Below are 24,000 nucleotides of genomic sequence, written 5' to 3' on the forward strand. Positions count from 1 at the left end.
TATACTGTATTTTGAAATATAATATGTTATAAATGTATTTATATGTCAAATATAACGATATTTACTGTACATATTTGACATATATTTTATTTAATGGCAAAATGTATGTGTTTTTTTCAATTGATAATAAAACATAATAAAATAATTGATATAAAATAACGTAATTATTATTAGTATTTTACAAATATTTTTTTTAATAGATTTATTTACTATTAAAATAAAATTGATTTTAATTGTTTTGTAGTAATTATTTATTTAAAAAATTTATTATTAATTTTGTTGTTGTTGTTTATAATACTAAATATATCACAATAGTTAAAGTAATAAAAAAATGGTTTATTTTACACTTAAATATTATTTTAAAAAGTTTTTTATTAACATATTTTATTTATTTTTAAAAAATAATTATTATGTTGTATTTTATGAGTAAATATTTAGTAATTATAATATTAATCACAAAAAAATGATTTTTGATTTTATTGTTGATTTCAAATGGCATTTATATTTAATATCAAAAATAATATGTAAAACATAATATAATTGTTAAGTTATTTTCAATAAACTAAGTATAATATAGATATAAATAAAATATTTCAAAAGTGATATTTTTTTTAAAAGCTATTTATTTGATTTTTATAGTTATATAATGTCTATTAAAAACAATATCAATACCAGTATTACAGTATTATATATATACTTTATTTATAAGTTTAATAAAAATTATTTATTTTATGTGTTAGTGGGATATAACAACTAAATAAATATAAAAATTTAGATAATAGTATATAAATTATTTTTTTGTTTTGTTTTGCATATCTAACAAATTTTATTGTCCAAAAAAAAATAATAATAAACAAATAAACTTTTTTGTTTAATTGTTATTTATTTCAACAAAACAAAAAAAAACAAAATATATTTTCTAATATAATAATAAAGTTTTATTGACATTGTTTTTTAATTTTAAATGCAATGTATTATTATTATTATTATTACAATTATATCGATAGTAAAATACTTTTTAGTTAAAATTGTTTTTTCAATTATTATGTTAAATAACTAAACAATTATTTTTGTATGTTATTTATTCAGATAAAATAAAAATATTTATAAATTCAAGTTCAATGTTTTTAATACAATATTTTTTTAAATTTTAATTAGCAATAAACAGTGTATCAAAAATAATTAAAAAATTATAATAATAATAATAAGTATAATAAAAATATTTATATTTATATCTTTAGTATTGTATGTCTTTTTTTTACTAATAAAACAATATATAATAATAATCTCATTATAAACACTATTATGTATTATAGTATTATTTTTTTATATAGAAATATATTGTAAAACAATATTATTGTTATTATTATTATTATTATTATCAAAATATTATAATTATTACAAGTATTTTACAAAAAAAAAAACATTTAACAAAATTTATTATTATTTAATAAAAAATGTTGTTTAGTTTTTTAGCTATAGTTTAAGCTATTGTACTGTATTTTTAGTTAAAAAAATTTTTAAAAATATATATTTAGTACAGACATTACATTACAATATTATTTTTGAGTTCAAAAAAGTATTTTTACTTTTTTTACATAATTTTTTTTGTTTTATTTTTTTTTGTTTTTTGGTTGACATTTGGGTCGCAAACGGATTATTACTTTTATTATTATTATTTATTAATCATTTTGTTTGTGTGTCTCTTAAAAAAAAGTATTATTATTACTATAATCTTATGAATGTTGTGTTGTTTTTATTTAATGTTTATTATTATTATTATATTGTTTTTCTTGGTATTAAATAATTTAATTATTTAAATCCCATTTTATTTTCAATGAGATTATGATTATTGTTACTGTTATTAGCAGTACTTATCAATAAAAAAAAATTATATATATATTTAACATAAATTTTTTTTATTTACTATACTATTATATATATATATATAGTATATATGGACTTAACTACTAAACCGCTAATATTATTAGTTATATTATTATTTTTAATTTACATTTGTAATTGTGTTTTATATATATATATAACTTTAAGACAATTATTAATAAATAATTTAGATTATTATTATTAGTATTATTTTATGTATTGTATGATAGGATTAAATAATTTACAAACAAACAAAAAATATTTAAAAAAAAACTAAATACAATAATTAGTTTATTTTTTTGCAACTAATTGATTATTAATTTTAAAAAAAAAATTTACAAAATATTAGTATGTTTTTTAAAAAGCTTTTAAATGTTTTTTTTGTTGGTATTTAGTTTTTAAGTTAATAACTAATACTTTATAATTATTATTAATTCAAATAATACTTATTAAACAAAAATTGTTATTAATTATTTTTTTTTTGGATTAATTTCTATTATTATAATTAAATTTTTACAAAAATTTAAACTTACAAAAAAAACTGTAACTATTTAATCAATAGAAAAATTATAATAAATATAAATCTATTGATATTATTATAATTATTAGTTACACTGAGAACCTAACATTAATTAAATTAAATTTTACTAATTTACTATATTTTTTTATTTAATTTTGTCTATAATTTAATAACCTTGATTATTTTTTTTTAAATTTATATAGTTTACTAAAAGACAAACAGGACACGGAGGACGAGTTTCTAGTTATTTGTCGCCTACATAAAGGTGCTGCTAAGCACCGGCTCAACGATTTGCTACACTTACCGGTAAGTCTATGTAAAAAAAATTTTAAAAAATTAAAATTTTAGCTAAATTTATAAACAAAACAACAAAAATCAATATGCCAAATAAAAAAACTAGCTAGCTAAAATTAATATATAAAAAATTAAAAATTAAATAATATAAAATTAGTCTATGTAAAAAAATAAAAAAAAAAATTTTACTTACTTAAATTTATAAACAAAAAAAATACAATATGCCACATAAAAAACTAGCTAGCTAAAAATTAATATATATTTATAAAAAAAAAATTAAATAACAAACTGTAATATAAATAAAAGTGTTTCATTGATATACAGGCGCTGCCCTCTAGTGGTTAATCAATAGAAATATAAACTGTAAAAACTTGACATGCTAGTTTTTTAATTTTTAAAAAAAAATTATATTGTGCAATGCTATATTTTTGTTTAAAATAGTTACTGGTTAAAAAACTGGTTATTTTAATAAAGTAAATTGACCGCGAAATATTTTTTAAAATCAAATTAAATTTTTAAAAACCTAAAAAAAGTTACAACAATTTAAATCAAAAAAATATGCTTAATTTTTTATTTAAAAATACATACAATTATATATTTATATTTATTGTATATTTATATATTAATTTATTGTGTTTATTATCATTAAATAAGTTTAAATTACTAATATATCTATTTATATATCTATTATCTGTATTTAAATACTATTTTTGATTAATTATTTAAATTAATATAAAAATACTTAATTTATTTTTTTGGATAAAAATGATTAATGATTAAAATAATTTTTGTTTTATTTATTTTGAGATCACACAACAATTTTTTTTTAAATATTTATTTTTATTATTTATCTAGATTAAATTATTTAAATCTATATATATATATATATAGTTAATAGTATTATCATATATGATATATCATTATTTTCTATCAATTATCACAAACACAACATATATATCTAAATATATATATATATAATATTGTTTTTTTATTATCAATAATAATGATAATAATGTTTTAGTTGTTTATTTAGAGCATTTGCTTAAACAGTACTAATAATAATAAAAAAATAATTAATGATTTTTTTTGCGAAACAAAAAAAAATTTCTATATGTCTGACACTAATAATAATAATAATAATAATAATATCTCTTTCACTAAACGAGAATAAAACAAAAAATTAATATTAATTATTATGTATTTATTTAGTATGTATTAAAAATACTAGAAAATCACGATTAATTGTTTTAATATAACATTTTATTTATTTATTTTTTTTTGGGGTATGAATTAATTGTTGTGACCAAAAGCGATATTTTGTACTAAATTTTTTGTTGTTATTGTTAAATACATATTAATAATAGTTTTTTTTAAATACATTTAGTATATTGTAATACTACTACTACTACTACTACTAACTAGAGGACAGGTATTTAAATTTTTTTTTGTTTAGTTGGTTTAGAAATCGAGTGCTGGACTTATTATTATTAATAGTTAGCACAGGTATTACTACATTACGAGAGAGTATATGTATAGATAGTCATCCGTAATAATAGTATTATTATTAATAACAGAGAAAATTATTGTATATACAGTATATATAAGTAATTTTTTTTTCACTGGAGGTTATACTGTATTATATATATATATAGTACTGTACATAATGTTAGCCCAGATTTTTTAATTTATATTTTCTAAATCAGATTAAATACTTAAAGAGAGAGAGAGAGAGAGAGAGAGAGAGAGAGAGAGAGAGAGAGAGATAATTGTTAATAATGAGAGTAAAATAAAATCTGAAAATAAATGATTGAAATAAAAAAATTTTTTCTCTAAATCTGATTATCAAAAAAAAAATAAAATTAATTTTTTAATATTTATTGTTTTATTGTTTAATTTTTTTTCTATTAATATGATTTTCTATTAAGATTATTACTATTATTACTACTACTACTAATACGATATAATTAATAATGTATTTTAATATTTAATGAAATCAAAAAAAATAAAAATAAATCACTACTTATATAATATTCAGCATATATTATATTTATAGCAACAAAAAAAATCAAAATAATTTAATACTTATTATTATTCAAGTCATTGTTATCATAAAAAAACACACAAATGTTATTAATGGCAATGATTTTGTTTGTCTAGTATTGTCTACACATATATATACAGTATATATATATATATATACAGTATATATATATATATATATATATATATATATATATTATATATATATATAGTAATTGGGTTTAATTATGAATAGTAAATATAATATAATATAATTTTTTTTGGATACTATTTTTAGGTATTTTATGGTATATTTTAATAGTTTTCATATAACTATATATATATATATATGAAAATTAATGGTTTTTAAAATAAAAACATTTTTCAATATTAATATATTCAATAAAAATAATTTTTTTATTATTATTTAAATAATGTACAGTAATTGAAAGTTTTGATATGTTTAAAAAAATAAGTAATTTATTAGTTATTTTTAAAAAACATAATATAACTGAAAGTTACTGAATAATTATTTACTTTATATTTAATTTTCATTTTTTTCTAAAAAAAATGATAAATCATTTTAACATTAATGTTTGAATACATGTTTAACATTTAATTAATTAATATATTTTTAAAAACATTATTAAATAGCAATTTTATGAGAGAAATATTATTAAATTATGCTATTTATAGTATATATATATATTTAAATATATAAACACAATAGTAAATTGTTTTATAATGATATCATTATTAGATTTAGACAATAGTTTAAGTAAAGAAAAATAAAATTAAACTTAAATTAATCTTAAATTTTAATGCATATTATATTATTTGTTCACAAATAAAATTTTAAACAAAAATTTTTTTAAAAAAAAAACTTATGCATTGATATTATGAAATAACTATTTTCTCTATGAATTGTTTGATAATTAAATTAATAATTAATATTTAAAAAATAGTTAAACAAAAAATAATTGTTAGTATTTTATTTGTAAGTAATCTTATTTGCATTAAAACTAAATTATCTAATTTTTTAACGGTTTAAATAACTATATTTTTTCATACAAATTAAAATACATATCTTATAAATATATATATATTATATATATATGTAAAACTAAAAAAAAATTGTATTAACACATACACACAGAAAAATCAAAATTATTTAAATACAGTTATTATTATTATAAGTAGTATTACTGTATTATTATAATATATTTATATATATTTATAATATTTAAATCATATATATAACTGTATTGTTAAATTAAATATGTATTGGGCGTCAAGTTTTTTTTAGTTTAGTTAAATACTGTATAATATATATATATATATATATATATTGAATATTATAATAATTTTGTTAACTCCGGCATTGATTATATCCCCCATTGAATACAAATCCAATTGTAATAATCATTTTCAAAGTCAATATATTCATTGGGTATATATATATATATATATATATATATTGTAATATAATCTTATATTTATGTAAATTTCTGTGAAATACAAAACAAAATTGTAATAATAATAATATACATTAATATATTTCATATATAAACTAATGAATCCGATATTTACATACAGTTATACAGTTAATACTAATGAATTAATATAATATACAGTATATATACTACTAGTAATAATCATAATAATAATAATAGTAATAATTAAAATAATAATAATAGGTTTGTGTGTCTGATATATATATTATTGATTATATATATATATATAATTGATTTAGTTTTTTGTTTTATTAGCACAACAACAACAAAAAATAGGTTTAATAAATATACTAATGTATAAAAATTTATAACAATAATAATAATAATGACAAAAATATATAAAAGGATTTTATTGTATAACCATAACTATTGAGAGAGAAAAAAATAAATACTAAATAATTAATAAATTTACATAATTTTTTATTTTTGGGTGTTGTTACACAAAATAAATTGTTTGGATATATATATATATATATATGTAAAAAATATTATATTATTTTTATGAAAATATCTACAAATATATGTAAAGAAAAAATCAGTTATTTATATGTAAAATACAATATTTATTTCGATTATATACTGTATTATTATTATTATTGGAGAAAAAATTGTCTAAAATTTAAAATTTAAAGCTTAAATAATAATAATAATATAAATTATTTAATATATAGTCTTATTATTATTATTATTATTTTATTTATTTATTTGAATTTTATTCAAATATATTTATTTCTCAAATTTATTATTATTATTATTAGTTTGAATTTGTTTTTTTTGTTTAAAAATATTTTGTAATATAAGTTACAAATTCAGATGAGAGTATTAACTCATTTTAAATAAATTTTATTATTATTATTATTATTATCTGTATTATCCATAGGTATTATAGTTATAAGTATTTACGGGTTTAAATCATATACAGTACAGTATATTATATGAATACATACATACATACATACATACCATACATATAAATAATTTTTTTTTCAAAAACATTTAACACTTGGGGGCTAATTATATAATTGTATAATTTATTTAATGTTATATAACTGTTTGGTAGTATGGGTTATTCATAAAGGGTTAGGTTAACTATCCAACAACAACAACAACAACAACAACAAAAAACTACCTGAGCTATCATACATACAGTTCCCCCTTTAATTTAAATCACGTGTTGTTGTTGTCGTGTATATCATGTTATAACTAATTAGATATAATTATTCATAGGTATATATATATATATATACTAATATATATTAATAAATAGTAAATTTTAAGTTAAAATATTTATTTTTTTAAAAAATACTAATAATTTTATTGTATAATTGTTATTAAAAAACAACAAAATTTTAACTAATTTACCATGTTGATAAATTTATATAAAAAAAATAAATTTAACAATTTATCATTTTGTTGTTGACTAGGGTGTTGAATAAAATAAATTATTATTTGTTAATTTTTTTTAGTGGTAATGATATATCTATGTATAACTGTATATACAGTATATATATATATACATTAGCAGACACTCCCCAATTGCCAATCAATAACTATCAATATATATATAATATACAGTATATATTATATATAAACTATAAATTTATAGAAATTTTATGTATGCGGAAAAACTATGTATACATTAATTAAGTTTAACTATAATATATATATATATATGAAATGTATATTAGTTTTTGTTATATAAATGATAAATATATAACTAATGAATGAATAATTAGCTTATATATTATGGTTTCATTTCATTGATAGAGAGAGAGAGAGAGAGAGAGAGAGAGAGAGAGAGAGAGAGAGAGAGAGAGATTGAAAATAACATTAATTTAAAATCAAACCATTACTTCCTAATAATTTAGTTAATCCTTTCATTTTATTTTATATTATATAACAACAAAAAAACAAATAATAATAATATTAAGTATTTATCGTTTATTTAAAAAAAATTATACTTGTTTTACATGAAATATATATCATTTATATAACTTTTGATTCAATATATATATATATATATATACAGTATATTATATTTTTTTTGTTTTTAACATCTATTAGTCAATAAGTATTATTTATTTTTTTGCCAATAAAACAAATTAATATATTGTTTACTATCCTAAATAAAATTTGGTTTTATTATTTAATATTATATTTATTTTATTTTTTATTTGTTGGTATGATTATATAGAAATTAAATAATAAACAAAAAATAATTATATTTTTGATAATTTGATAATTAGGTAGTAATAATTTTTTTTATATACTAAAATATTTTTTATAATATTAATAATTATAATGTTTTATGATTAGTACTATTATTATTATTATTATTATTATCAATAATATGATAATTGTCTGAAATATCAATAATAATGAAAAAAGGGTTAATTTGTTAAATAGTATTCAAATTTTAATTCATAAGTATAATAATAATAATAATAATAAACTAATTATTAAATAATTAAACAAAACAAAAATTGAAAACTGGATTAATTAACATATGAATTGTATTATATAAATACTGTATGTATTTATTAAATATTTTTAAATATTTAATTTTTATTTTTTTAGTCTCTCTTTCTTTCTCTCTCTTTCTCTCTCTCTCTCTCTCTCTCTTTCTCTAAATATTTAAATAAATTTAATATATTTATATGTAATATAATATCTCTTCCTTATTATTATTATTATTATTATTATTATTATTATTATTATTATTATTATATTATTAGTGAAATGAAAGATAGAAATGAAAAGCAATGATAATAATTAAATACTAATATAATAGTTAAAAAAATAAGGGTTTATTCATAAATAAAAAGTTAATTAGTTTTATTGAAATATATTTAATGAAAAAATAAATACATTTTCATATATTAACTGTTAATAAACAACAACAACAACAAAATAAAATAAAAAAAATTTCTCTTAATTATCAATTTATGTATAAAAATAAACTTATTATTATTAATAATTTGTTTGATATTCACTGTATATATATATACTGTAATATATTATATATGATATTAAAAGGAAATTTTATTTATTTAAAAATAAATATTTTTTCGTTTTCCAATAATGTATATAATTATCAACTTTGTTATATTAAATATATATATTTTTTGTATATATATATACAGTCATAGCTCCGGGACATTGATTTGTTGTGTGTGTGTGTGTGTGTGTATTGATTGTGGGGACCCGCAAAAATATTTTCAATTTTTATTTTATTTGTAATAGTGATATGTAGTAACCCTTTACCACTTTAGCCTAACTGTCCTCACAAGTAATATAGATTTTTTTATCTATCAAATAAAATACTTTAAAAAAATTTCATTAATGATTATTATTTATATATTCAATATATACTATATATAAATATATATATATATATATTGATAATGAAATATTTATTCATAATAAAAGAGAAACACTACTAATTAGTGTACATTTTAATGGTTGTGTACTGTAGTGTTGATATAGTATAATGTATATAAACTGATAATGTATTTCAATAAATATTTCAATATATATATATATATTTAATTACAACTATAGATTAACCCTTTAAGTTAATGATAATCAACAAACAACAAAAATTTTTGAAGTAATTATTATTAGTAGTGAATATAACTGTAAATATTTGTGTGATTTTTTTTGTGTATATGATTGATAAAAAAACTATTGATACAAATATATATATATATATATATTTAGTATTAAGTTTAAAACTGAAAATATTATTTAATTAGCAATTATCAAAATATTTTTAGTATATATATAAAAACAATATTATGATATAGTTTATAGATATTAGTTAATTAAAGTTCACCAATATATATATATATATAATAATGATAATAATGAAAGTTATAATTAGTAAAAGTATTTATTTAAAAAAAATTAAAATAATTTTTTGACATTTGTTTTTTGTTTTTCAAATAGCATTTATATTAAATATAAATATAATTTAAAAAAAATAGATTTTTGTCAAATAAATACTTTATTTATTGTTTTTTATTTTATTGGAAATAAAAACTAAAACAAAAAAAAAATAAAATAAAACAAATAAAAAAAATTAGATAAAAATATTTTTTATTGAGAAACCATTTATTTTTAAGTGAAAGACATATTCCCGGAAAAGATTTTTAAATATATAAAGAAAAATAAAGAAAAAAGTATTTATTTTTTTATATATATTAATACATTATTGCATTAAAAAATTATGTAAAGATATATACATTTATTTTATCGGAAAAAAATAAAAATAAATAAAATATTTATTAATAATATTTATATCTATAAGTATTTACATCATTATCTATATTATATTATATTATATATATAGTTTATATATACCGGTAAATATTATGACAATTATTATATTATTAATAATTTCCATATAATTATAGTTTTTTAAAAATTAGTATTAGATATAAAATAAATTTTTTCAACAATTATTATCATTATTCTTATTATTATTATTATTATTGGTAACATTTATCTCATATTTTACATTTAATATATAGAAAAAAAATTTTATGACATTTTTCGGCTAAATTTTGTTTCTATATTTCTAAACATTTTAGTATAACGATAAAGATCTTATCCAATAATACTATTACTACTACTACTAATAATAATACAAATAATATATATATATATATATATATATATATATTTAAAAAAATGTAGTTTTGAATGTTACCAAAACTAATAGTTAGTATACATATATATACAGTATATTATTATTACATATATATATATATCATATATACTTATATATATATATATATATATATATAGTCTATACTACTAATAGTCGGTAACGGATAATCAACTCTCTCTCTCTCTCTCTCTCTCTCTCTCTCTAACCGATCGTTGCACTCAATAATAGCACCGGTAGTCAAGTGTTGTAGTTGTGTCGGTCGGTCGATCGGGTCGGGCATCCAAATAAAAAATATATATATATGAAAAATACTAATAAAATAAAGTCAAAGTATTAATATTATTATTTTTTAAGCTACTGTATATTAAATATTTATATATATTGTTATACAACTATTACTTGTAGATATACTGTGTATATAAGTTATATAACAATCAATTGATTTATTTGTTTGTTTGTCTGTTTGAAATTTTTTTAATGTTAACTAAATATTTTCTATTATTATTATTTTATTTTTTTTAGTTTGAATCTAATATTAGATATACATATTTAGAAAAATACATAAATAATTATATTTAAAAATAAATTGATTGATATATTGAAAGTAAAAATATTATTGATAATAATAATAATGAAAATAAAATTTATTGTTTAATTGTTTTCAATGTTTTTCTTTAATAGTTATTTTTTTATTTGTTTGTTACTATTAATATCATTAATAATGATTTATAATTAAAATGTATAATAATAATAATAATAATAATAATAATAATAATAATAATAATAATAATAATAATAATAATAATAATAATAATAATAATATTATTATATTTTAAATACTACTATATATTAATATATTTATTAATATATTTATTTAAGTTAGTTTGTAAAATAACTTTTTGAAAAATTTAAATAATTTTTTTTGTTAATGTTTTTTTATAATAATTTTTTACTCATTGACTGAAATGTTAATATTGTAATAAATTTAACTATTTATTTAAACAACATTTTTCTAGTAAAAAAAATTAAAATATTGTTTCAACTAATATATATATATATTTTAAATAACTGTTTATTATTATAATAGAAAATTTTAGTATTATTTTGTAACTAAATTATAATATAAATATTATGTGCTAATGAATGTGCAAATTGTTTATAATATATATATATATAGCAGTACTTGAAATAATAATAATAATAAAAATATTAACTAATTATAATTTTTATGTATATTTTTTGTCATTGTTTTTGTTGTTTTGTTTTGTATGTAAACTTGAAAGATATATATTATAGATATATATTCTTTAAAACTTTAAAAAAAAAATTTTTTTTACAAGTATTAGTAAACATTTTTCATACAATTTATATTTCTAGGTTTATTAGATACTTGTTGTTATAATTTATTATTATTATTATTATTATTATAAAATGTTAGTTATTTATTTTTACATAATTTATATAGTTTTTTGTAAAAAATGCAAAATATATGTATTTAAATATATTAAATACAATATGAACTTAATATTTATTTATTTATTTCAACAACAAAAAAGTGTTAAAAAAAATTTTGTTTACAAATTAATGTATTGATTATGTGTTTATTTTTTTCCCCAAAAAATATATTTATATGCAAAACAAACAAACAAACAAAAAAATGTATGAATAGTTTTGACAGATAATAATAATAATTTTTAAATTTTATTAATAATATTTATTATAACGGGTTTGTATTATAAATACTATACTATACTCTACTATAATAATAATAATAATAATAACATTAGTTATACATTTTAGTAGAAAAAAAAATCATTTATTTTTGTTGTTGTTAGATATCATTACATAATTGAACAGTTGATATCATTTGCATAGCACCGGTAGTTTGCATACATACACCAAATAGTTTATATACAATCTATACATATATATATATATTGATATGTATAGTGAGTTGACATGAAATAATAATAATACTGCAAAATAAAAAACTAAATGATAATCTATGGGTCCCTCCAATCATATAACCGTAACATTATATATAAAGGTAAAGTAAGTTAAAAAAAGTAAAGTATCGTAAGCACCGGTAGGTTATATAACTGGTTGTACACCCATTTAACGGCTCTCTCTCTCTCTCTCTCTCTCTCTCTCTCTCTCTCTCTCTCTCTCTCTCTCTCTGACTGACTGTCTTATCGCGCTTGAAATAACTGTTAAGCACCGGGAGATTAGGCACTACTACTAGTAGTTTTCTAAGGACAGTCATGATATACATAATAACTGTGTGTATGGTGTATAGGGTATACATCCAACTGATTTTTTTTAAGCATTTGATGATAATGTATGTGTTAAAAGTGTTGTGTTAGTCAATCGTACGGCTCCGGTATCTATACTATACTAAACAGACAGTTATTATTATAATATTGATGGTACCCAACAAAAAAAATGTATGCATAATAATAATAATCATCATCATCATCATAATCTACCTGTGCTATCAAAAAAAATTATAACTACATGTGCTGTATATACTGTATAGACAGTACAGTAGTATTTTGTTTGTCTAAATTATATATATATATAAATATTAATTTTTTTATAGTTATTTTTTATGCAAAAAAATTTAATATTTATACATGCTAAATTTTATATTATTATTATTATTATTAGTTTTATAATTATATATTAATTGTTTTTTATTGTTGTTGACACCTATAGTAGTAGTGATAATATAGCGACACTTTCCCACAATAATAATAATAATAATTAATATTTAAATAATAATAGTATATAAATGTGTTGATAAAAATGTTTAATATATATTTTTTATTTATTATTTTTATTTTTTAATATATATAATATATATATGTTTAGTAGATATATAAATAAAAACATTTTATTTGTTTTATTTACTACAAAAAAACAACAACAAAATTATTAATGATTTATTAGTGTTTATTAAAAAATAAATATAAAAATATTTTTATCAAAAAAATTGTTGTTTTATTTTTGTCCATTAAATTATTATTATTTTAACTTACAATTGACTACCAAAAAATATATACTGAAACTATTATAATATATAAACTATAATTAAAACTTTTTAATTAATTAAATTAAATTAAACTATTGAAAAACTGTTATATTTTTATCAAATTGAAAAAATTAAAAACAGTTTAATTGCTTCAACAAAACATTTTTTTTTATATTAACAACAATACCAACAACAAAAAAATGGGTATTTATTTTATTATTTTATTCAATCAATCGATTCATTGAATTTTATCACATATTTTTTTAGTTTATTTTATTTTTTTTTTTTTGATTGTCTATTATGTCTATTAATTGTTGACATTGTTTTTGAATTAAATGTTTATTTTTTTCATTTAACTAATAAATTATTTTATATTTATTTATTGAATAAAAAAACAACTTTATATTTAATACATTAAATATATACAAAGTATTATAACTAAATGTTTATTTATTAAGAATTTTTATGTTAAAAAAAATTACTGTAAAAATTGTATTGATTTTGATTTTTTTAGACAAATTTTTTTTATAGAGAGAGAGAGAGAGAGAGAGAGAGAGAGAGAGAGTTAATGAATCGTTTAAATTAATCGGCGATTGTTTTTCTTACGCTTCAATTATTTAACATATAATGTAATTATTGTTTCAAAAAAAATTACTAATAATTATTATTTGATTGTTATTACTGTATCTAAAATAGTAATTATTATTAGTAGGTATTGTTTTATAATATAATAAATTTCTAGATAAATATGCAGATTATATATATATATATTGTATATATTTTTTCAAATCTATTTATAGACACATTATATATATAATAAATAATTTTTAAAAAATAAATAAAATATTATGACTTCAAAATAAAATCCATTTTCCAATAATTACATTATATTGTAATTATTATTATTTTTTTGCGACAATTAAGTGATTATGCATTACAATGTTTATATAGTTATTATTATATAACTATTTATTTTTTTTGAAATATATATATTAAAAATTGCTGATCAAATGTTTTTTTATATTTATTATAATTATAATTATTATACGTGTATAGAAATAAATTCAATTTTTATATTATATATCGTTTAGTAGTTAAGTTATTTAGCTATTTAATGTAGAAATGTTTTAAAAAAAAAATATTATTACTATATTATAATATATATATATATATATATTGATATACTGTATATTTGAACTTTTATGCCGACAATTACTTAACAAATTTTTTAGTATTATTATTATTTTATTTTATTATTATTATTTTAAATATTTGAAATAAGCTAAATAACTATGTTTTTTCAGTATTAGTATTATTATTATTATTATGTAATGTATTTATTATGAGTATGTTATTTAAAAATTGATTTTTTCTTAAAATGTTTAAAATATATAATTTTAATTATAATATTAGAGATATATTTAGATAAATATAGCGCACAAAATAAAACTAATTTTTTTTGCAATCACTTTATTTTTGTATAAATAAATTTTGATAGTTTATAGCTATCTATTATATGATACATAACAACAACAAAACAAAAACTATAAGTTATTATATATATAATATATTTTTATTGATACATAACATGATATATAGTTATTTATTTAAAATATGACTTTTATGGTGTTATTTTTATTATTATTATTAGTACTAATATTATAGTTATATTGTGTTAGTATTAAAATAAAATAATAATCATTTTTATTATTAATTTAATAATAATTATTTATTACATGTATTATTATTAATATAATTATTATTACAACTTTAATATACTATAATTATTATTTAGTTTTATTACGATTATTGTCAACAATTAAAATCAAGTTCAGGTGTTGTTGTTATTAAACAACAAAATAAAAAAAACTTTTCCAAAAGTTTTATAGTATTATTGTTGGCTATAATAATGACTTATTATTGTTATTATTATTATTATTATCAATAATACCCTTTAATATCACATAACATACACAACCCTTGTAATAGTTAGTAATAATAATAATAATAACATATAAAATAATTATTTTAATTGACTAATACAGTAGTAGTAGTAGTAATAGATTTTTTGTTAAACTTTTTAAAAGTTATAGTAATTTTTTTTTGTTAAATAAAAATGAAATATATAATAATAAATTATTTTTGTTGTTTATTTCATTTATAAAGTACACTAATATTATTATTACTACTACTACTACTACTACTACTACTACTACATTATAATTGATATATTTTTTTAATTTAGTGAAAAAAATAATTATCAATAAAATTTATTTTTTTTTGTTGAAAAAACAACAAATTTCTAAAACATTACTCAGTTATATACCAGTTATAGTAATACTAAATAAATTGTTATACAGGTATACCTGTATTATACAGTATATATATACTATATATATATATATATATATATATATATATATATATATATATATATATATATATATATATATATATATATATATATATATATATATATATTTACAGTTAATTTATTTATTTGCGGCTAATAATTGTTGTTATCAAATGCCACTTTAGGGCGATATGTCGTGTTATGTAACGATTTAATGATAAAAAAATATAAGAAAAAAGTAATAATAATAATAATAATAATAATCATATGATAGTATAGATATACAGCACATACATACAGTGTGTATTACAGTGTAACTACTGGTGCGCAAATTGCACCGGTAGTTTTTTGTTGTTGTTGTTGGTATATCCTATATATATATACAATTGTGAAATGTTATATACAGATAGATATATTAGATATATGTATATATATCTTTATACACCTGTGCGCGCAATGTATATATACTATATATATATATATATATGATATATGATATACAGGGTATGTTTGCTTCATGACCTGAAACCGCATTCACCGATATATATATATATCTATATATTCTCGACTATTTCACTGCCAGACCCCCCCCCTTATATATATACTGTGTATATATATACCCCTTTCCCTCCCTTCCCCTCCCTATATCCACTCTACCCGTTCACTCGCGGGTAGCGCTCTAACTGTCTGTGAAATAAAAAAAACTAAAACTAACTAATCGTTATACTATTACTACACTGTCATCATTAACCCTCACAGCAGAAGTGATTAGAGTGTAAATATTAAACATAAATAATGTATAAATATTACAATTAAACTTAACCCCTAAATACATAATATAAATAAATAATAATAATAAGTAAATAATAATAATAAATAAATAATAATAATAAATAAATAATAATAATAAGTAAATAATAATAATTTAATTTTAATAAATAAATAAAAATAATTATTTTAATAAATTGTTTACACATTTTCCTTCATTTACATAACAAACATTAATTCGTTTTATAAAATTATTAACTACTTTATTATAAGTTTCATTTTTTATATTTTTAAATGCATAAATTAATCTATTTTTTAAATCCTCAATATCTGTAGGCAAATTATCATATTGCATAATTTTAGATTTTATTGCACCCCACAAATAAAAATCACAAGGCGTTAAATCGGGTGAACGACTGGGCCAAATATTTGGGGTTTTTAAGCTGACCAATCGATCACCAAATACTTCAGTTAAATATTCAAGTGTTTGGTTTGCTATTTATAAAAAATAATAATATAAATAATAATATAAATAATAATATAAATAATAATATAAATAATAATATAAATAATAATATAAATAATAATATAAATAATAATATAAATAATAATATAAATAATAATATAAATAATAATATAAATAATAATATAAATAATAATATAAATAATAATATAAATAATAATATAAATAATAATATAAATAATAATATAAATAATAATATAAATAATAATATAAATAATAATATAAATAATAATATAAATAATAATATAAATAATAATATAAATAATAATATAAATAATAATATAAATAATAATATAAATAATAATATAAATAATAATATAAATAATAATATAAATAATAATATAAATAATAATATAAATAATAATATAAATAATAATAAATAATTAAACTGATATCAATTGTAAATGAAATTAAATTTTATAAATTATACCTGTGTGGCAACTGGCCCCGTCCTGTTGAAAAATTTGGTTATTAAAATGACGGCCAGTAATTTTTTTTAACTCAGGGACGAAATAGTTTTGTAACATATTTTGATATGTTATTTGATTAACAATCAATCGTTTCTGGTTTTCGTCTTCAAAAAAATAAGGACCAATAATACCTTTAAAAATATAAAAAAAAGTAATCATGTATTTTTATAAAAATGCTAAACATTTAAATATTAAATATGTTTGTAATGTCAACGATTGTGGCAAATGTTTTACTAGAAATACACATTTAAATCAACTGATATTACAATTTAAGTGTTCAGTAAACGAGTATTTGAAAACATTTACAACAAAAAATAGATCATTCAATTGAACCACAATTTATGTGTGATTACAATAGCTGTAGAAAATATTTTACAAATTTAAAACATTTAAAACAATTGTAATAAAATAGATACCTTGACGAGAAATAGCTGCCCATACAGTTACATAACTTGGATGAGTAGCTTTTTCAATTACGAAATCAACAGGTCTTTCTGTGGCCCAACACCTCATATTTTGCTTATTTATGTAACCATCGAGGTGACAGTGAGCTTCATCCGACCACCAATAATTATCTAAATAGTCTAAATAAAAAAATATATTAAATGTTTGTAATGTCAACGTTTGATGCAAATGTTTTACTAGAAATTCACATTTAAATCAACATAAATCTAGCGTTCATTTTAATAAAAAGTTTAAGTTTTTATGAAAATTGTAATAAATAAATTAAATAAATAAATTAAATAAATAAATACCTGGTTTGTTTGCCAATTTATTCATCATTTCAAAACAATATTGTTTTCTCATATTTTCATGTTTTTTAGTTAATTTTACAATAAATTGTAATTTATAGGGGTATAATAGTAATTCATCAGTTAATATTTTGTGTAATGAGCCATAACTCATTTTAACATTACGTAATTTTAGTTGATTTAATAATTGATTAATTGTTTTAAAATTATGTAATAATTGTTTAATTAATTCAATATTATTATTAGTTACCACTGTTTTCATGTGTGGAACTTTAAAATTGGTTTCAACTCTTTGGTCATTTTTAAAATCTTTATAAATTTTTGTTATTGTTGACCGATTTGGAGGATTTTTATTAAATTGTTGTTCAAATTTTATTTGAACATATTTATCGCGTGATTTAAATTCTTCAGATTTTTTAAATGTTAAATATGTTTCGATGATAAACACTCTTTCTTTTGGATTATAATATTTACTCATTTTCAAGTATATCACAATTAAAATAAAAAATATAAGTGAATTCGTATTAAATTGAAATAGACTTACAATTAGTGTTCAAATTGCATAAAAATATTATTAAATATATAATATTAAAATAAATTTATCACAATTTACTATTTTATTAATATTGACTAAATATCACAGGCTCTGAATTATAAAATAAAAATATATAATTATTGTTATAATAGCACAAAAACATGTGCTCAATCCCCCCCTAAACCTGTTTTTACGCGCGTTATTTTATAGAGTGACTCACTTGAGCCAATGTTTTGATGTGACGGTTACTGATAACAGTGTACTACTACTACTACTATACATACCCTACCGGTGCTGTACGTCAAGTATCTCTGTATGTTAGCTCTCTCTCTCTGGCAATCTGTATACTCAGCTCAGGTATACATACAGTCAGTGGTGTTGTTGTTGTGTGTGTGAACACAGCACAGGGATGTTTAAAAATATATACACATCAGTCATAAGCTACAGGTGTGTGTGTGTATGTGTTAACTATCAATATATATATACATACAGTATATAACAGTAAAAAAATAGTTATGATTTTTGTTTTGCCGTACGTTTAATAATACCATATATTATATGTATATATCTATATGTTATATATGTTTATGTTTTACATACCGTATAAATAAAATAAAAAGTTTTTATTATTTTACAAATAATTATTTTAATGAAATTAATTAATTTTGTGAAAACTTTTTTTTTTGTATCGCATTTATTAAACAAAAAATTAATTGTGTGTTTAATAAATAAAATAAATAATTTTTTCTAATTTTTTATTTTTTATTTGTTAACAATTGTGACAAAAAAAACAATTATTTAAATTTATGGATATTATTATCATTATTATTATGACTTATTAGCCGATGATTTGATTGAACTGATATATTGAAACCCCCTCTCACCCCCACCCACACCCCCAAAAAACAATGTCTTTAAAACGTCTTAAAATGATGGAACAGTTGTTTCTATGTGACACTAGAAGAAACCAGACGTCCAGCGATAATGATTGTGCCCCCTATGATAATGATAACAAGCACCGGGATGTATATACCAGTGCTAATGCTACTAATAATAGCCAATACTATACTGATAATCAACAACAACAACAACAACAACATTATCCAAACAATTATAAGGTATGTCTAACTGATTAGTGTGTTATATAAACGGGTGTTCAATTAGTATACAGTATTATTTGGGGGGCACCGGGAGGTTATTTCCAGTGGAAACGGTATATATATATATATATATTATTGACAAAACATATACAGAAAATGTTTGTACAATTGATTATTATTGATAAAACAATTTTTTTGTGGATATGAAATATATATATATGTAAAAAATGTTGTTTAACTTTATGCTTAAAAATTTATTTTATTTATTATTATTATTTTTGGTTAAAAAAAATAAAAATATGATTTTTGTTTGTTTGGTTTGTTTGTCTGTTTGATTAGTATAACCTTTTTTTGAATGACATTTGATTTTTATTTTGTTTTTTTGTTGTTGAAAAAAAAGGTTTTCAATATTTTGTTTTTAGTTCAAAAAATATTTTTTTGAAATGATATTTGCATTTCAATAAAAAAAAACTTTCAAAACTCTCTATAAAATAGTTTATAATGTTTCCCGAAAACAAAATTAATTAATTAATTAATAAATAAATTTTCAGAAAAAAATAAATTTAAAATAAAAACAAAAATACTTCAAAAATCACTAATTATTATATAAAAAACTTTCAAAAAACTAGTAATTATTTACAGTATATATATTAAAATTATTAAAATACTTGCAATAATTATAATTGTTAACCGTTATTATTATTATTATTAATAATTTATTTTGTTATTTTTACTTTAGTTTATTTTTTTTATTTTTTTGGCTTTTTTTGCTAAAAAATAATTGGCTATTATTTTATTTTAAGAGAAACAGTTAGTTATAATACTTTATATACAGTATATATATATATATATATATATTAATATATGCGGTAACTATACTAAGATTATTTCAAACTACACAAAAAAATTTCAATTAACAACAAAATAAATATTATTTATTTTATTTATTAGATTAATATATTTTTTATTCATACGATTATTATATTTTTAAATTATTATTATTAGTTTTCCTGTTTTACTCAACAGTGATGATAGATATATATATATATATAAATTGAATTAATTAGCAAATAGTTTGAATACATATTTTTTTGTAAGTATTTATTTATTTATATATTTTCTCTGATTTTATTTTTTGGTTTATACTTCAAAAAAAATCAAAAAATACAACTAATAATAATAATAACACTAAATAAACAATTTTTAGTTGTTGTCTATCGATGACATATATCATGAATTGAAAATCAAAAGTATATATAAATAATTAATTAAATTATTATTATTATTATTATAATAATAATAACAATTTTTCTAAGTGTGTGTGAAATTTTGTTATTATTTAAGCACTCAATGAAAAAAATAATTACACATTACTTCCCATTAAACTAATTGTAATATTTGATAAATTTTTTTTTTGTTTTTTAATATTACTGTAAAATAATAATTACTTAATTTACAAAATGTAATTGTATTGTATTGTATATACAATATATATATATATATATATATATATATATATCTTCCTCTTAATTGTATATTTTGAACACATATTTATTATATTTAATGTTTTCATTTTAGTTAATAATTTAATTAACAAACAAACAAAACAAACAAAAAAAAACATCTAAAAAATGATATACAATATCATTAAAATTCTTATCATTTATTATTATTATTATTATTATTATTTTCAGTTATTTTAATTATTTCTATGATTATATAGTTTGCTATATTTATTATTATTATTATTATTATTATTTATATACAAAAAAAAACAGTACTAACTGTTGAACTACTAAATTGTCTATAATTTTTTCCATATATACTGTATATATTAATAATTATATATCTTTATATATATATATAGTAAATAAAACTATTATATTATTATTATATACAGTGAACAATATTATGATAATACATATTTTAATAATTGTTTATTTATAAATAAAAAAAACAGTATACATTTATTATATATGTTATTTTTTATAAAATTAGATTAATAGTAGTCGTATTTAACAGTATATACTGTATATATATATATAATGTTAATTTAAAAATAAAACAAAATTATTTTATTATGCAAAACGTGATCATATAATATAATATAATAAAATAAAAATAATAGCATAGATATAGACATCACATTAATTTGTTTTATATTTTATACATATCTATTATACATATACTGTATATATATACTGTATATAATAATCTATATTTATATATACACTGTACTATTGATAGGAGAAAATTATTTCAAAAAATTAAAAATTAAAAATAAAAACTAAATATAAAATCACATTTCATACACACAATCACACAGTTATGTCTATCAATGTTTTATTTTATTATTTTATTTTTTATTATTAATATTAATATATCTATATTTCCCATTACCAATGTATGGATGGGTATAGTAGTAGTAGTAGTAGTAGTAGTAGAGGATATTTAGCTACCTGTGCTCCAGTTCGTGACTATAAATACTATTAACTGAAAAATAAAATAAAATAATAATAATTTTTTTGATCAATAGTTACTCAATATGGTATATATCTAATGTATATATATGTATAAAAATAAATATATATAATAGTAGATAGGTCAAATTGGGTATTAATATAAAAATTTTTTAATAATTTTATTATTATTATTATGTTTATTGAAAATCATAATATAAAATAATACTATAATATTATTAGTATTTTTTTAGATAGTATTATCATTTTGTTTGTATTATTACTATTACTACTATTACTGTATTATTATTATTATTAATGGTTAGTTTTAATAATCAATTTTCTAATAATAATAATAATATTATTATTATTACTATATTTTGATTATTGTGTAAAAATCTATTTTAACGTTACATTTAACAAAACATTTTTTTTAATCAATTTTTATTTTAAATTTCGATATTAAGTTTTTTTTCTGATAAATTAATTTTCATTTTGTAAAAATGTAATAATAATTTTGATTTTATTTTTTTTTTGATGAATGTTGTATCAAAAGTTCACTAAATAAAAATCAAAATATTTTGTGTTTCACTAATACTAGTAATAATAATATAATTTATTTAAAAAAAAAATTATTTATTTATACCCCAGCATGATTATGATTATTATTTTTTTATTAGTATTATTAGTATTATTATGTAATATTGATAATAATTTAGTTTATGTTTTTTTGCGCTACCACCATAATAATTATATATATATATAATTTTACTGGTAATTTTATAAGTGGTCAATTTAGATATGATATACTTGTATATATTACATGTATATTATATTTTAATTTTTAATTTTCAGAGAGAGAGAGAGAGAGAGAGAGAGGAACGGTAGATAACGGGAAGTGGTGGTTATGTTTATGGTGTGGGGAAAGGGATGTCTGTTTCATAGAGATGATGGTTAATCTAGATATGACTGTATAATATATATATATATAATATCTGTATATCAAAAAAAATAAATAAATATTTTTTTTTATTAATTTTTTTGTTTCGCAATAAGTGATAACTGATTTTATTTTAGTTTATATATAGTTTTTAGATTTTTATTTT

General features: G+C 16.8%; 1 protein-coding gene across 1 annotated transcript in view; it reads left to right on the forward strand.

The window, feature by feature from the left end:
• Positions 1-24,000, forward strand: part of LOC128956496 (uncharacterized) — a 221,968-nt gene that overhangs the window by 63,614 nt on the left and 134,354 nt on the right. The window contains exon 5 of the mRNA XM_054302214.1: positions 2,608-2,710. Within this exon, the coding sequence (XP_054158189.1) occupies positions 2,608-2,710 (103 nt within the window). The remainder of the gene's footprint in view (positions 1-2,607; positions 2,711-24,000) is intronic.

Source organism: Oppia nitens, unplaced genomic scaffold (assembly GCF_028296485.1).
Source record: "Oppia nitens isolate AA-2021 unplaced genomic scaffold, nextdenovo-longstitch-racon4-pilon3 scaffold30_pilon_pilon_pilon, whole genome shotgun sequence".
NCBI classification, from domain to species: Eukaryota; Metazoa; Arthropoda; class Arachnida; order Sarcoptiformes; family Oppiidae; genus Oppia; species Oppia nitens.